The sequence below is a fragment of the Lathamus discolor genome, chromosome 5, assembly GCF_037157495.1.
Source record: "Lathamus discolor isolate bLatDis1 chromosome 5, bLatDis1.hap1, whole genome shotgun sequence".
NCBI lineage: Eukaryota > Metazoa > Chordata > Aves > Psittaciformes > Psittacidae > Lathamus > Lathamus discolor.
The window spans coordinates 124545540-124562329 of record NC_088888.1 but is presented as its reverse complement, the minus strand read 5'-3'; the positions used below and the strand labels follow the sequence as shown (position 1 = coordinate 124562329).

Genomic DNA, 16790 nt, shown 5'->3' with positions numbered 1-16790 from the left:
CAAGGTGCTTGGTGGCAGCCAGCATGGCTTCACTAACGGGAAATCCTGCCTGACCAATTTGGTGGCCTTCTATGATGGGGCTACAGAATTGATGGATAAAGGTAAAGCAGTTGATGTCATCTACCTGGACTTGTGCAAAGCGTTTGACACTGTCCCACACAACATCCTTGTCTCTAAATTGGAGAGACATCAATTTGATGGATGGACCACTCAGTGGATAAAGAACTGGCTGGACGGCCGCACACAAAGAGTTGTGGTCAATGGCTCCATGTCCGGCTGGAGACCGGTAACGAGTGGTGTCCCTCAGGGATTGGTGTTGGGACCAGTCTTGTTAAACATCTTCATCGCTGACATGGACAGTGGGATTGAGTGCGCCCTCAGCAAGTTTGCCGATGACACCAAGCTGTGTGGTCCGGTTGATACGCTGGAGGGAAGGGATGCCATCCAGAGGGACCTTGACACGCTTGTGAGGTGGGCTGATGCCAACCTTATGAAGTTCAACCATGACAAGTGCAAGGTCCTACACCTGGGTCGGAGCAATCCCAGGCACAGCTACAGACTGGGCAAAGAAGAGATTGAGAGCAGCCCTGCAGAGAAGGACTTGGGGGTGCTGGTCGATGAGAAAATGAACATGAGCCGGCTGCAGTGTGCGCTCGCAGCCCAGAAACCAACCGGATCCTGGGCTGCATCCAAAGGAGCGTGACCAGCAGGGCGAAGGAGGTGATCCTGCCCCTCTGCTCTGCTCTTGTGAGACCTCACCTGGAGCATTGTGTGCAGTTCTGGTGTCCTCAACATAAAAAGGACATGGAACTGCTGGAACAAGTCCAGAGGAGGCAACGAGGATGAGCAGGGGCTGGAGCACCTCCTGTATGAAGACAGGCTGAGGAAGTTGGGACTGCTCAGCCTGGAGAAGAGAAGGCTTTGCGGGGACCTAACAGCAGCCTTCCAGTATCTGAAGGGGGCCTATAGGGATGCTGGGGAGGGACTCTCCATCAGGGACTGTAGTGACAGGGTTAAAACTGAAACAGGGGAAGTTTAGATTGGATCTAAGGAGGAAATTCTTTCCTGTTAGGGTGGTGAGGCACTGGAATGGGTTGCCCAGGGAGGTTGTGAGTGCTCCATCCCTGGCAGTGTTCAAGGCCAGGTTGGACAGAGCCTTGGGTGGGATGGTTTAGTGTGAGGTGTCCCTGCCCATGGCAGGGGGGTTGGAACTGGATGATCTTAAGGTCCTTTCCAACCCTGACTATTCTAGGATTCTATGATAACAGCGATTTACAGTAATAAAGGCAGCCCGGGCAGGCCCAGCCTGCACCATGCACCAGGCAGTGTTCTAGGGGAGCAGGACTTGGCCTCGCTCTGCTGGAATTTACTTCCTCTGCAGATGCAAGTAAACAGGGAAGCTGGGAGGAAGTCCCATGGGAAGTGGGAACCCCGCCCCAAGACTCAAACAGGAACTGTGCACCCGTAAGGATGTGATCCAACGCATTAACTCTCTGCCAACCAGATGTTTCTCCATACTGCTGAATTTAATGTACAACAGCGCTGCTGGATTCAGCTGCACTGGTCCATACACGGCTATAAAAGTGCTGCAATACAAAAGTCCAGTTACAAGGAGTAGGTATTTCGTAACATACTGAATATGGCACCATCAGTGACTGGCACAGTCCATACATCAACACTCCCTCTGCTTCCCCACAAGGGTAGTTCCAGTTTCAACATATACATGAGACGATGCAAGATAAAGCTCCTTTACACAGTGAAGCCCCTTTGGGCACCAGCTGCCCCCTCTGCTGCATGCCCTGGTCCCCACACACAGCCAGGCTGGAGGTGAGCAGCCAGGGAATATGCCCAAGGCCCAGGCAGCTGAGGATTAGCTCCTCCTCACCGACTGCCATGGCTGGTCCCCATCACGCTGCGCTCTCTGAACTGGGGTGGCTGGGAACAGGAGCGGTAGGGGCCAAGTTGAGGATCTCCTCAAACGATGGGCCTTCATCCTCAAGGGGTATCTCTGCCTCGAACATGCGCTGGAGCAGAGCATCCACAGTCCTGTACCCTGCACGTGGGCAAAGGGAGGTTACTGTGAGCACCCACCCCTGTTCTCCCGCAGGCCCTAAGGCAGCTCCCCATGTCTGACACTTAACAAGCACCCAAAGTGCTGTTCCCTGCCATTTTACCCCATGTATTTTTAAGCACTTATCCATTACAAGACCATTGTTTTAACATATTAAGCATTTCCATTCCCGTGGGTCCCTCAGCACATTTGTAATCCCACCCTACTGCTCAGGGAACTGCAAAGGAACAGCCAGAAAGCCAGCAGAAGAAAAAGCAGTTGTTAAGCTAAAGGAGCCTATAGTCACCCCGTGATCCAAGCCAGGAGGAAGGCAAAGCACGTGCAGGAAGGAGGAAAGAAAACAGACTTCTCAGCAGCAGCAGGACCTCCACCACCAAGGCAGCATCTTCAGATGCTTCAGACAAGTGTGCACAGAAGGGCTGAGGTGAAAAAGAGAAGAATTTGCTACAGAAGTAAAAAGAAACAGCAAATATGAGAGCATCCACAGCTCTCTCAAGAGCCCCAGCTGGGTTTAAGCTGCTCTTAGAGCCCAAAGGAGCAGCAGTGCTTGGGAGCTTCCCCAGAGAGGACTATGATCAGGTACAGTCCAGGCTGCAAACAAAACCCTGGGCACACAGCAGGGCTGCACTTACGTTTGGAGGCAATTTTGAACACCAGCCCTTTGGATGCTGGCTTTGCTCCACTGTCCCCCTCAAGGTCATGCTCAGTGCTCTCCATGTTATCAAGGAGCTGTTCGTCCCGGAGCTCATCCCTACACAAGAAAGGCCAGAAGTCACCCAGGGGAGGCACATCCTACCCCAGGGGCCCACATGGACCCAGCAGCAATGGATTCTCTTAGGCAGGGCAAGTACCAGTCACTGTGTTAGCCCCCAGCATCTCCCCTGTCCTCTGGGCAACAGCCCTGGGCTGGGAGAGCTCAGGGGCAGCTGCTACCATCTAGACCAAGCGTACACAGAATCACAGCACCAACCAGGTTGGAAAAGCCCTTTAAGCTCATCCAGTCCAACCATTCCCAGCACTGCCAAGGCCACCACTGACCATGGCACTGGCAGCTTCATCTATGGTCATGATGGATTAGCAAGAGCTTTGTGACAAGGAGGAGCCTCAGCTCGCTCCTCCAGAGGGTGGCTTTTACCTCCAGTCCCACAGCCCTCATCAATGCACCAAGCCAGTCACATCCAGCGCTACCCTCTGGGGGTGGGGGGAGGCTTACTCTTGAACTCCCATTCCCAGCTCCTGGATTTTCTGTTCTATGGCCGTTTCGACTTCACTCTTCTCGAGGGAGTACTCCACAAAGAAAGCTTCCAAAATGAATGACACAAAGATGCTGAAAGAAACCATGAACAGAATCATGTGGCAGCATTTCCTTCCTGGCATTCCCCCCCTGCTTTTGGGCATCACAGAATCCCAGACTGGTTTGGGTTGGAGGGACCTTAAAGCTCCTCCAGCCCCAACCCCTGCCACGGGTAGGGACCCCTTCCACTGGAGCAGCTTGCTCCAAGCCCCATCCAACCTGGCCTTATCAATGAGTGTCTCAGTATTCCCAGGCTCATGTCCCAGCACTCCATCCCCTCCCCTGCTGGAGATGGGCAGCTCTGCATCAGAGCAGCACCCAGCAGAGGCAAGAACAGATGCAGCGGATTCCTCCATCACACATCCCACCCATCTCCAAGTCACACCAGGTATGATCCTGGGACCATCAGCAGTACCCAGGCAGGAGGCTGAGCTCCTCTTCCCTCCAAAGTGGAGGGGAGCAGCCCAGTACTTACTTGACAATGATTATCACCATCACGATGTGGAAGGCAATGAAATACAGCTTTGCAGGCTGCACTGTCACGTTGGCAAACCCATTGGCAAAGAGTACAGGGGGAGTTAAGGGCCAGAGCATTACAGGAGAACATCTTGCTGTAGAGTTGGGCTACAGGAGGAGGAACCAGGTCACACAACCCACCTTCCAAACAAAGCCCTCTGCAGAGACCATTTCTCTGTCATCTGGCACTACATGCATTTGTGTGTGTGTGCAATACAAGGGGAAACCAGGGATCACCAAGCTTTATCTGGACCTTCCACCACAAAGGATATCGTGCCACTGGTTGACCACAGTGAGCTCCATCAGGACGATGAAGGACGAAGCAAAGTTGTTGAAGTTGTTCTTGCAGTATTTCCCTCGAGCAAAGAGAGAATCCTTGAGAGCTGGATTCCCACATTCCAGGGCATGAGGAGCATTTGAGTTTGCAGGGAAGAACTGGATTTTCCCATGGAATAACTCCATGCCAATGATGGCAAATACACAGTACACAACCTGGGAAGAGAAACCCCATTGCCTGCTTCTCCAACGAGCAGCAGGCTGGAGTCCAGAGTACCAGCAGGTTTCCCAGTTCTTATAGACATGGCAAGCTGCTGAGGAGCAGCAGAGTCCAAGAGACCCAAGCCACTCACGAGCAATTACCAAGCAGGAATAGTAAGCCAAGAACTACAGCCCAAATACCTAGAAATGAAGTATTCTCAGATCATAACAGAATCTGTATTTAAGAAGGTGAGAAATGGGTTTCTCCTTCAGCTTCTTGCCCAAACCATAGTTTGTTTCCTTAGCATAAAGCCCAGACTGCACAGAACATCTTCACTGCCCCATGGAGCAAAGGAGGATGTCCTGACCTGGCAGGAACCCAACCCCTTTACACACATTTACTTGTGCAACAACCAAGAACCAAATGGACACTTACAGTTTCAAGGGCCCAACATCCAGAGGTTTGCATTTATCCTCTTGGAAGCAGCATGAGTGTGAGACTCAAGGCACATTCCTGTAAAACTGGAGTGTTTGAGCTAGGGGATCAGGGTTTCTTACCAGAGTCAGCCCACCAAATGTCAGCATTGTTGGTACGATGTTTATCAGCGTGTTCATGATGACCCGGAACCTGCAGCAAAGGATTCATGACAACTCTTGCTAGGGACAGGCTCTTCTAAAGCCCACATCTGCTTATTGTCACATCCCATCCAGCACATGCTCCCCACACGTCATTATAAATAAGCCTCCAGAGGCTGCAGCAACTGAGCTCATCCCAGGCTTGCTGGGACAAGGCCTTGGGATGCTTCATTGAGTGCTGGTGTCAATCCAAACCAGCAGAACAACTCCAAGCACTGTCTCAGCCAGCCTCTGACACAGTCTGCCCCCCAAACACAACCCCAACCATATCCCTATCCCATTTCTTCCTTACCTTTGAATGCTGTCAACAATCCTTATTAGCCTGAGGACCCTTAAGATGAAGACAATGTCCAAGATCTGTTGGCTGTTGTACTTTGTGGCTGAGAAAGGGAAAAAAGATGGGTTTTGTTATAGAAAATAAGCAGTGAACTGTAGAGATAAAGCATGTTCTTGTTAACTCTATTTATAACTGTATTTATAACATATATTTATGACGGGGTTAGTTCTTAAAAGCTGCAGAAGAAATTCATTGTCTTGTCCAAGTGCCTCCTGAGCCCAAGGTGATGGGGAAGGACTACTGAGGACCAAGTCTCCCAATGCATGCAGACTGCTCAAGCTGCACTTACTCGATTTGAGGGTGGTATTCAATATCGTTGCAGTCAAGGCAGCAAAGATGATGAGAGTATCAAACCTAGCACGAGGGAAGGCAGTGCTGTTAGAACTGTGGTGACAGAAAACAGGCTCTGAAGCTGCCACACAACATAAAGTAGAATCATGGAACGGTTTGGGTTGGAAAAGACCTTAAAGCTCACCCAGTTCCAACCCCTTGCCAGGGGCAGGGACACCTTCCACCAGAGCAGCTTGCTCACAGTAACCCCTCTTCCTCACATCTGCACCACAGCCCTGCATCACCTCAAACCATGTGCGGGGTGAGAAGAGGGGAAAGCCTTGCCTAGCAATGCGCTTTCCCCTGCCCTGCCACCATCTCCGCATGCTGCTGAGTCACCTCGGACTGAGGCAGCAGAGCAGAGAACAGCAGTCTTTGTCAGAGCCAGGCCAGGCCAGCAAAGAGCACAATGTCCCCTGACAATGCATAGAATCACTTCAGTTACACCCCAGCATACAAGTCAGGCAGCCCATCTCTGCAAGAGACCCATTTTGCAGCTCTTGAGGAGCTGAACACAAAGGTCCTCACACCACCTTCAGCCCAAGCAGCAGCTCACTCACCAGTTCCAGAACTGGTTTCTGCCGAAGAACGCCCTCGGTTCGTAAGTGTACACTTTCAGAAGTATCTCAATTATATACAGAGCAAGGAAGACCCACTCAGCGTAAGATATATAAGGGGTTTCCTCATCGAGAGCAATGAAGATGGCATTTATGAGAATGATCACATCATAAGTCCAGACAAATCCCCTGCAAGAAGAACAAGAGAAATGAGTTTGCCACTCCCAAGAAGGTAAAAGCTACACAGTTATTTCAGAGGTTCTTTGCCTCCTCCTCAACCACTGACATTAAAGAAGGTGTCTTCATGCAGCCTCAAACCTGAGGGTTTAGGAAAGTTACGGCAGTTTAGCTTTGCTCTTGAGGTCCAACTCAAAGGAGAGCACAAGCCTTCGAGGTACACCAGTGTCAATGCTCTGTGTGTTAAACTGAGACCGGCTGCCTTTCCAACAAGCCAAGCAGCATTTCTCAAGCAGAAGCACTAGCTGAGTAAAACAGAAGACTATGCACAACTAGGAGGAGTGGCTGGGACACTGTGCTAGAGCCCTGGAAGGTTGGGAAGCTGGGCAGAGAGGAATCCCACCGTGTTCAAAGGGAAATGCAAAGCTCTGCTCCTAGGGAGGAATAACCTCAGGTACCAGTACTGAAAAGCAGCACTGCAGGGATCTGATAGGAACTCGGTTGTGAGGTTGAACATGAGCCAGAAACGCACCCTGCTGGCAGAGAAAGCCAACAGCATCCCAGGCTACGTTAGGAAGTGGTAACTGCGACAGGGAAGTGATTCTTCCCCCCTCATCTACTCGGGACTGGTGAGGCCACATTTGGAGTGCTGTGTCAATAGCTGGGCTCCCCAGTACAGAGAAGACATGAACAGACCACAGTCAGTGCAGCAAATGGTCGCAAGAATGATTAAAGGGCAGGCTGGGCTGACACATAACATGTGGAGAGAGCTGGGATTGCTCAGCCTGAAGGGGAAAAGGGTCAGGAAGAGCTCAGTGTGAATAAATACCTGATGGGAAGGTGGAGAGAAGGTGGAGCCAGACTCTTCTCAGTGGTATCCAGTGAAAGCACAAGAGGCAAGGGGCACAAGTTGAAACAGAGTTTGCCATTTAAAATGGAAAGAAAGTCCTTTTTTTAAGCTGAGGGTGGGCAAACACTGGAGCAGGTTGCACAGAGGTTATGGAATCTTCCATCCTTGGAGACACTCAAAACCCAACTAGAAGTAGCCTCGAGCACCCTACTCCAGCTGACCTTGCTGTGAGCAGGAGGGGTTACATCAGACCAGCTCTAGATGTTCCTTCCATCCTCAGTGATTCTGCAACTCTAGCAAGACTCAGATATGAAACCCAGCACTAGTAGCTCATAGTACCAGCTTGGTAAGAGCTGATGAAACAGGACCATACAGCTTTGCAGCACAGACTGCTGAGGTAAGATCCCCTGTAAGTGTAGCATTTAATCTGGTACTTCAGGGCAGGCCATAAAAGCACTTCCTGCTTTCAGGAAGAGCTACTTACACTCAGCACCTCAGGTTGGAACAAGTGGGACTGGAAGAGGTATGACTCCAACAGCCAAGTCCAGTTACTCCGCAGTACTGAAGGCAGGCCAAGAGCAGAGCTGGTCCACAGAACACTTGAAACCAGAACCCCCAGTGGTTGCCTAAATGCAGTTTGCACTTCCCAGCATGACAGCCAGATGCTTTTTGCTTGCAGCAGCCCTGCTCTGCAGCCTGTGAGGGGTAAGAGCTGGTTGCTACTGGTGGAAGCTCACCTGTGCCTGACCATGCTGCGCAGGAACTGGCTCACTGCTGACTGGTACACGCGGGGCATCCACTGGCCCAGGGGGTGGCTGCGGATTTTCAGGGTGATCACCTGGATGTTGAGCAGATCTGCCAGTTGTACAAAGGCTTTCTTGTCTGGAAAAGGGAGAGCACCTCACATCAGTGTGGCTGGCAAATGCACACCTATACGCTCGTGACTTGTAGCAATCTGCACTTAATATCTGGTCATGGCAGCAGAAAATGCTCATGCCCAAAGTGGTATCCACCGCAGAAGAGGCTGAACTCAGTACCTCAGCAGCTCCTCTGCCCCATTTCTGGGGGACTTGCTCAAGACACAGGCCAACAACCAACACAAAGCTTTAACGATCATGACAGGCGCAATCTAGCATCACTGACCCAACTCTCCTGATATCCTGTCTCCAGCAGGAACAGAGCAAGAGGCTCAAGAGGACTGTGTGGGAAGCCACATTGCTTGGAGGGAACTGATAGCAAGGGAGGCTTTCACAGAATCCCAGCCTGGTTTGGGTTGGAAGGGACCTTAAAGCTCCTCCAGCTCCAACCCCTGCCACGGGCAGGGACCCCTTCCACTGGAGCAGCTTGCTCCAAGCCCCTGCATCCAACCTGGACTTGAACACTGGCAAGGATGGGAGTCCTGTGCTGAGAATAGGAGTTCCCCATTCACTCCCCAAGGTAAGCTTGGCCTGATGTCAAATGGCCATGAAGAGCCACCTACAGCGCACATGATATTGGCTACGGCACAGGCGCAAAAAATACAACCTTTCAGGACTTAACGTAAAGGGAAGCAGGAAGAGGGGCCTGGAGTCCTTATGAGTCCACTACAGACCCCAAGTCCCACTGCCAAACCCTCTGAAGCATCAGCCTCCTGCCCCCAGGCTCCTCCCCAACCCCTTGTGCACAGCAGAGCCTCACTGCTCACCTATGAAACCCTTCTGCTCATCATCTGAGATGCGCAGCAGCAGCTCCCGGTGGGAGTTGCTGGTATCAGGAGCCACCAGCTTGACAAGCTGCTTCCATCGGGCTTCTCTGACCACAAACTGCGCTCCCTCCTCTTCCTTCAGCAGGTTGAAGGCCTCTATCATCTTGCGGCGCTTCATGTAAGCGAGCTTTCGGATCTCATTCTGGAGAGAGGACAGGGATTCAGGCAGCTTCAGGCACCCTTTTTATAACACATCTATTTAAATAACCTTATTTTTGTGGCCCAGAGATGCAAGAGGCTCAGAGGAACACACTTGGAGTGATGCAAGACACAAAGTGCAGCACAGGCAGTGGGGGTGATGAGAAATGGTGTTTGACAGGCAGCCTGCAGGGATCAACAGCTCACGTGCTGCTGGGAGATGCATTGAACAACAGGAAGAAAAGACAAAGGATAGTGTCTGACAGGAAGGAGATGACAAAGGCTACAGCATCTGCGTGTCCACACGTCACAGAAGCAAAGATGTGCCCATGCATGCTTCTCATCCATCAGTGAATACTGCTGAGATCAGGGGTGGAGATGCTCTTCTGCACATAATTACAAGCAGCCTGAAGGACCTTATACCCTTGGGAAGCCTCCAGGATGACTGAGCAGACTACTTACTGACAGAGAGCCCGTCCCATCATGGGAGCACCCAAGGATTTCCAGCACCCATCCTTTGATCACAAGTACCAAGCTGCACCTACTCAGTTTGAGTAGAAGCAGCAAGAGCTGTGATTTACTCAGACCTCCCTTTGCACTTCCTTTGCTTTAAGAGCACCTGCAGTGGCAGAAGCATGCTGTGTGTTTATAGCCAACTGAAAACAGCCTCCTGCACAGACAGAGCTTCTGAGCCAGGACTAAGCCTGTAACAGCAATAATGCACAGACATGTGTCTCCTATCTGTTGCTGCCTCTTGGGTCCACAGCACTAGAGAGTATTTCATTGTTAAATGCTCAAAGCAGAACTCACAGCAATCCCCATATGAAAGGTGGACCTTTGCTTGTTATTTGTAGAGCATCAGCAAAGGCAGGAAGCTGTATCCCTTGCTCCACAGTTCCCAGAAGCAGCAGCTTTCCAAGGGAAAGCCAGGTATTTCCTTACAAGGTGATAGGGAACAGCAGGCAGTCACTAATCACAGCTCACTCCTCCAACATTACCTTCAGGTGCTTTTTGTAGTTGTTGTACACAACAGCCAGGAAGAGAGACATGAAGATGTAAGTGTTGACGATGACAAAGGCAATGAAGAACAGGGCATACCACGAGCTGAAGTCAAATGCTGGCATCCTAGAGAAGGGGAGAGAGATTGCTCCGTGCTAGGCAAACAGGGAAATAAACCACAAGAAAACAGCCTTCCAGGTGGGTTTCCAAGCACCGCTTTGGATATCAAAGTTGTCAGATCACAACCAAGTTAAAAACTGTGCTTACTCCAGCTACAGAACAGTTTCCTTCTGCTGGGTTTTCCTCCTACTTTATCAGGCCCTGACTGAAGGGATGTAGAAAAGGAAGCTTAATCTCCATGCTTTTGTTAGTAGGGCTCAGTTTAAGTGCAGAGATTAAGGTGATGTCTCAGTCACAAGCTGGTTATTGGCTTTTCTAAAGGCAGAGACACCTCCCAAAGTCAGGCTCTGGTTCAGAGCCATTTATACAGCAGATGGCTGAGAATTCATGAATCCCCTGCAGGCTGGAAAAGTAAAAGCCCTGTTGCACAACAAAGTATTCCAGAAGCAAAACACAGTATTGTTCTAAGCAGAGATCCTGCCACTAGGAGCAGGACAGCAGCACTCTCAGCAGCAAGACTGCAAGCTCAGCATACATACATGACATCCGGGCTGTTCGCTGTTGTCACCAGCACGTAGAGGTCAAACACAATTTCTAGGTAGTTCCTGAAATATGGCAAGCCTTCTGCTGTCTGGAGATTCCTGGGAGGAAAAGGACAAGCTGAAGTTAAGCACAGAGCTCCCACGTCCTGCACAGGACCTGCATGCATTGGCAATGAGTGTATTCAACTAGTTGGAGTTGCCAGATTCCCTCCTGCCTGAAAGGATCACATACATCCTTCCCACCCAGCTCTGAGCAAAAGAAGTATTCTCACCTCTCACCAAAGAGCTTCAAGGCCATGAGGGAGAACATGAGAAGGCTAAACATGAAGAGCAGGAAGACGTAGGTGATCTCTGGCAGCGTGTTGCGGATGCTGCGGAAGGCTCTCCGGATCTGACAGGGAGAAGGAAAGTGTTTAGAGGCAAAGTGGTACCTGCTTATCCCCTCACCAGCCCATCTGGATCAAGCCCCTACATAGGGACAGGCAAAGTAGGACACGGATAGCAGATGTGCCAGCTCTGTTCTGCTAAAAGCTATGTGAGACCACCAGGCCTTTCCTCCTTATGCCCCAGAGGAGATACTAGAAGGAGAGACCTTATCTCTTGAGACAGGCCATCAGAAACTCAGCTCTCACTGCAGGGGAATGGTCAGGGACAGAAGCCCATCACTCCAGGCCACAAAACACATTCTTATGAGACCCAGAGTTCCACTGCACCCTCCCCACCACAGCAGTGTATTCATTTGTAACTCAGAAGCAGAACAGCCTTGGGCAGCGGGGCAAAGAGGAACAAGTATGCCTGTGACAGAAGGAATCAGAGTCCAAATCCCCCCCGCTGGACCAGACCTCCAGTGTGCAAGAACAGCCTGACACTGTGCTGTTTGCCCAGGTGCCTTCCACAAATAAGTAACTTGGCCCCTGACCCAGGGAGAAGCAGTTCTTGTCTGCGGTGCTGCTCATGTGCACACCTCCTGAGCACAGCTAACTCTTTTCCTCCACCCAGGCTAGACTAAACACAGTCCTGTGCCCACTGTACACGAAACGTTCCAGCCCCAAGCACACTCAAGGCTCTGGACAGCCATAACCAAGCCCACAGGTACAAGGAGAAGCCTTCTAAGCAGCACCAGCACTAACATACCCTTTTACCCATCTCATGTTATTGCTTCAGGCCACCTCTGAAAGAAACCTTCACTCACAGGAGCCTAAATTCTGCCATTTCTGCACAAACCCTCTTCTAGTAAATCCCCTAGATCTCAGAAAGCAGCCAACTGTCCCAGAACAGGGCCCCAACCAGAGGTACATCCCACCAGAGCTCCTCCTTACCTGGCGGCTCTCCGCAAAGTTCACAAGGAAGATAGGCCTCACGATTCTTGACCATCGAATGCTCCTCACGTTGTATATCCTGAGGACCCCATATATGGCCAAGTCTGTCAGGGATAACTGGAAAAAAGGAGGAAAATTCCCAGTGGTAATGCTGGAAATGGGTCTAGAGGGTGACGACAACAGGGTGAGCTGATACAGCGCAGATGCACACACAACAGGGCTGTGGGCCCAAGGGATGATCGATTAGAGCCCGTGTACATCAGGCCTATGTTACCAGGAGAGCAACGGGAGGGACAAGTCACCTCCACATTGTCTGCTTCAACCCTGGGGGCTCCCCTAGGCCGAACTCACCAGGATTGCAACCATGATGCAGATGTTCTTGGTGTCCTTCCAGAACACATTGCGAGGGGTGACCTTTGCAAAATGGGTCAGTCGGCCAAAGAACACCAGAAGGCACAACACCTCGACCACTGAAGTGACCTGCAGGGAGAGAAGGGGCCAAGTCAGGGCAACTAAAAGCAGCGTTAGCCCCCTTTGCACAGATGGGATGTTCAAGCTGGGGTATAGGCAAAGAAAAACCACAGCTAGAGTCAGTAGAAGAGTTTTCCAGTGGGTTTTCTGTTGGAGGTTTCAGAGCCTCACACATCTGGCACTGAGCAATAGTTCCAGGCTTCCCTTTGTGACATTCCCTGCCACAGGCAGGTTAATCCAGCCATTTGTTTGCTTAGGATTCAAGGAGCACATCTCTCACAAGCACAACAGCACACGACAAATAAAGGCTATAAAAAGTCAGTCCCAAGTGCAACACTTCACTTCTGCTTTCAGACATGAGGACAGGACCTGGGTCACGTGCAAGGCTCCAAGACACAGAAAAGCAACATCACTTTGCAGTCTTGTCAGCTATTCCTGACAGCCACAATGGCTCCCATAGTCCCTGACTAGCTCCTATGCCCTTTTTTGTCCCCATTTCAGTAGATTAAAGATAAAAGAAATACCGGCATCAATTATCTCTTGACACACCTTTGACAACCAGTGTCAAGCAAGAAACCCTTGCTTGCTCTACCAAGCACCACAGTATTATTGCATTGCTGCTTCTACACTGCAAACTTACCAGGAAAGGGAGAGGATACACAGCAGGTTCTTCAAACAATGCAAGGGACAGGTTGAGAAAGATGAAGAAGTAGGTGGCTGTTCGCATAATCCAGTGGTTGTAGAGGTAATAAAGCCTGTAGAAGGAGGGTAGAGGCACCATAAATAAAGGCTTCAGCACACATAGCCATGGGCTCACTAAGTGCATCCTGGAAGGACAGTACATGCTGTCCCAGGCAGTCACAGAGGAGGAGGGGGAACAGCAGCACAGTTTTTGCCAGCCAGGGATTCGGCAACTCATTTCCTATCTCTTCCTTACAGTCTCACGGCTGAGGGATGCTACTCGCGCTCTCAGGGAGCAGACACATCAGGAAGGTGGAATACAGGTACCCCTCAGTCCAGTTTAAGGCTGCAACATGTGGATTTGGTGAAGCTGCTTCCTTTCTGCAATTACCTTGTTCCCCAGTTTGAGTGCAAACTCCTGCCAGGCTCAGGTATCCCCATGACACACAAACTAAGCCTGATTAGTTATCTCACATCCTTTTTTGCAGGTTAAAGAGCAAGGAGATAAGAAAAGCCACCAGAGACAAGTATGGAGCTGCACAGTGAGCTGGCTTTATACACAGCTCCTCCAGTATTCAGGCCCTACAGCAGGCAAACCCGCACTGAACACCAGCAATGACCTTGAGAAGGTATCAGACAGTTGCACCTGACAGTGGCCCCCCTGGGAAGCCTCAGATCTACAGGGCATGAAGGTCCTTTGCCAAGAAAGGAGCTGCCAACACTGCCGAAGGGTTATCTCACCTGCCAAATAACCACCTGCAGGAAGGCTACAGGGCAGGGGATCACACGCACGACACAGTATTATGCCCTTAACACCATCAAGGCACCGCTATGCAAAACCTGATCATTTCTGTTATACCAAGCATACTTGGGCAAGATGATGCACACAGGCATTACAGTGACACAACAGCACAGACCCGCTCAAATCCTCTGTAAGAAACATCCTTAACCATACCTGCGTTCCCAGACACCCAAGAAACTTCACTGGTTCAGACATAAGACAACATAAAAGGGAAGGGTTATTTGGGGAGAGCTACAGGAGCATTAATGCTCACTCACTGCTTTGCTGCCAGTCTGTTGTATGCCCTTTCCCCTCTACACCAGCCACCTTCTCTTACATTTTACACACAGCAACAGTTTGCCTAAAGCAAAAGTCACTTCTTTGAAGCCACTCAGCCTCTCACCAGCAACTAAAAGAGAAGAGGCACCATCCCAGGCAAAACATTCCTGACTTGGGCAATTTATCACCACTTAACATAAGCTTTTAATTACTCCTGCCCCTAGGAGCTACCACCCTTTTGAAGCACACCTGAGCAAATGTGCTGCCTTGATGAGCTGAGGTTTTGCTGTGCAGCGGTTGGTGTCACCCACCGTCAAGCCAAGGAGTAACAACTTTGACTGCCTGGTGCAAGGCATCTCCTGTACCTCTGGCACTCACACCCAGCATCTCCTACACAGGGGGGCTGACCCAACCTCCTCATCCCCACAGCGCACTCGCTACAGCTGCGGCCCTGGGAGATTTTGTTTGCTCTAGAAAAAAAACAAGTTCTTACTTCCTTTCCCATCCTCAACATGCAGATGCTCTGAGCCCCATCTGACCTCCGAAAAGGAGAATGGAGCCAGGAGGGGCTGGGCTCTGCTCCCAAGGAACAAGGGATGGGACAAGAGGAACCGGCCTCAAGCTGCCCCAGGGCAGGTTTAGATGGAGCTGAGGAACAATTCCTGCCCCAGAGGGTGCTCAGGCATTGGAACAGGCTGCCCAGGGCAGGGCTGCAGGCACCGGCCCTGCAAGGGTTCACAGCCCGTGGAGACGAGGCCTCAGTGCCATGGGGCAGGGGTGGCCTTGGTGGTGATGAGGTTGGACTGGGTGAGTTTAAAGGGCTTTCCCAACCCAGCTGATTCTGTGATTTCAGCCTTAAATCCAGTTCTTCCCATCCAGCCTCCTCGGCACCCAGCTGCTGAAGCCGAAGTCCCAGCCTTTCTTTTGGCTGTTTCTCTTTGGACACAGTTATGGTTAGTTCTCCCTATGCCACTTTGAGTGCCCCACAGCACCCCACTGCCACACCAGCACAGAGCCCTACCCCGATGTGATGCTGTGGGTGTTTGTGGCACGCAGAGCTCCTTACCTGACCGCCTCCGGGGACGTCTTAAACGGGATATTTCTGTTGTACTGCGCATCGGACACAAACGCTGCTGCCAGCAGGAGATCCTGTGGAAAGGGGGAAAACACAGACACAGGTCAGGCGGTGCTGGAACTTGAATTAAACTGCGAGCGGACGCTCAAAGGAAGCTTTTCAGCCCAGGGCAGTCTGTAGAGACGAGAAGCGAAACTCAAGGGAGATGCTTTTCTCCCCAGGGCTCTCTATGGAGGCGAGAAGCGCTATTGTAAAGGCAGTGCTTCTCGTCCTAGGACACTCCATAGAGACAAGAAGCGGTCAGGGGATGCCACAGCTCCGCACTGCCGCATCCCCCTCCTGTTAGCGAGGTCCCGTCACCCCCAACCCTCCCAGGAGCCCCACCAGGGCCCCGCTACCTGCGAGGCGGCCTCGGCCATGGCGAGACAACCACTGCGCCCCCTCCCCGCCGCCTTTAACGGGCCCGCCCCGGCCCCGGCCCCGGCCCCGGCGGAAGCGGGAGGCGGAGCCGGGCCGGGGCTCGGGGATGGCTCTGGAGGCGCTGCGGCCGCGGGCCGTGCGCTGGGCGCTGCTGGCCGCCTTCGCCGCCGGGGTGGTGGTGGGCTGGCAGGCGGGCCGCGCCCGCCGCCGCTTCCTGCGCTGGCGCCAGCGCTGGCTCCAGCGCCGCCTCGCCGCCGCGCAGGAGCAGCTGGAGGCGGCCTGAGCCGCGCTGAGCCCCCGGAGCACGGACCCGGCCGCGCTCCCCGGCCTGGAGCGGGGCTGCGGCTCAGCGCGGCGCTCCCGGTGTCTGCGGTAACCTCGGTGGAGGCGGCCGGACGGAACCGGGTTCAGCGCACGCTGGAGCCGGAGGGGAAAGCACGTGGAAGCGCTGCTGGGAGCGGACGGCATCCATGGAACACCAGGGCCTGGGAAGACAAGATCCTGCCGAGGATGCAGGAACGCCGCCGGCACCTTTCCCTTCTTCAAAGGACGCTGTGCGATTGCCTTGCTCCAAGTGCGTTGCAGTTCTGCCCGCTCCAGAGCGTGCTGCTGAAGCGTTAAGCTACCGACAGCCTCCACGGGGGGTGCCTGGATGCGTTTGCTCGTCTGGAAACGTTCCTTGCGGGCGTTTGTAACGAGTGAGGAACCGCACTGAGTGACAGATCTCGTTGTGCAAGTACGCATAGGAAGTAAAACCTGCGGGACAATCGGCTGCGCGCGTTGGTCGGGTGAATGAGCAAATTAAATGAAGGCTGCTTGTGCTTTGGACTCTGTTTCTTCCAGGGCTCCGGGCAAGGAATTGCCCAGAGAGCGCTGTACTGCATTCCTGCTTCCCATCGCTAGTGAATTCCAGAAGCGTTTCCTTGTGTCTGGTAGGAAGGGGTGCTCCTGCTTTGCGCTGGAGGATTCACTGCAC

General features: G+C 52.2%; 2 protein-coding genes across 2 annotated transcripts; one reads left to right on the top strand and one right to left on the bottom strand.

Moving 5' to 3' along the window:
• Positions 1-1507: 1507 nt before the first annotated feature.
• LOC136015901 (uncharacterized) lies at positions 1508-15966 on the bottom strand. The gene is made up of 19 exons (XM_065682537.1): positions 15793-15966; positions 15386-15468; positions 13219-13333; positions 12459-12587; positions 12108-12224; positions 11061-11179; positions 10786-10887; positions 10126-10252; positions 8930-9131; positions 7983-8127; positions 6222-6407; positions 5621-5685; positions 5287-5374; positions 4917-4986; positions 4154-4373; positions 3841-3931; positions 3285-3398; positions 2704-2822; positions 1508-2053 (listed from the first exon to the last, which is right to left on the bottom strand). Exons 1-19 carry the CDS (start codon positions 15811-15813, stop codon positions 1908-1910), a joined length of 2259 nt encoding a protein of 752 aa, XP_065538609.1. The 5' UTR covers positions 15814-15966; the 3' UTR covers positions 1508-1907.
• MTLN (mitoregulin) lies at positions 15502-16635 on the top strand. The gene has a single exon (XM_065682538.1). It carries the CDS (start codon positions 15921-15923, stop codon positions 16095-16097), a length of 177 nt encoding a protein of 58 aa, XP_065538610.1. The 5' UTR covers positions 15502-15920; the 3' UTR covers positions 16098-16635.
• The last annotated feature ends 155 nt before the right edge of the window (positions 16636-16790 follow it).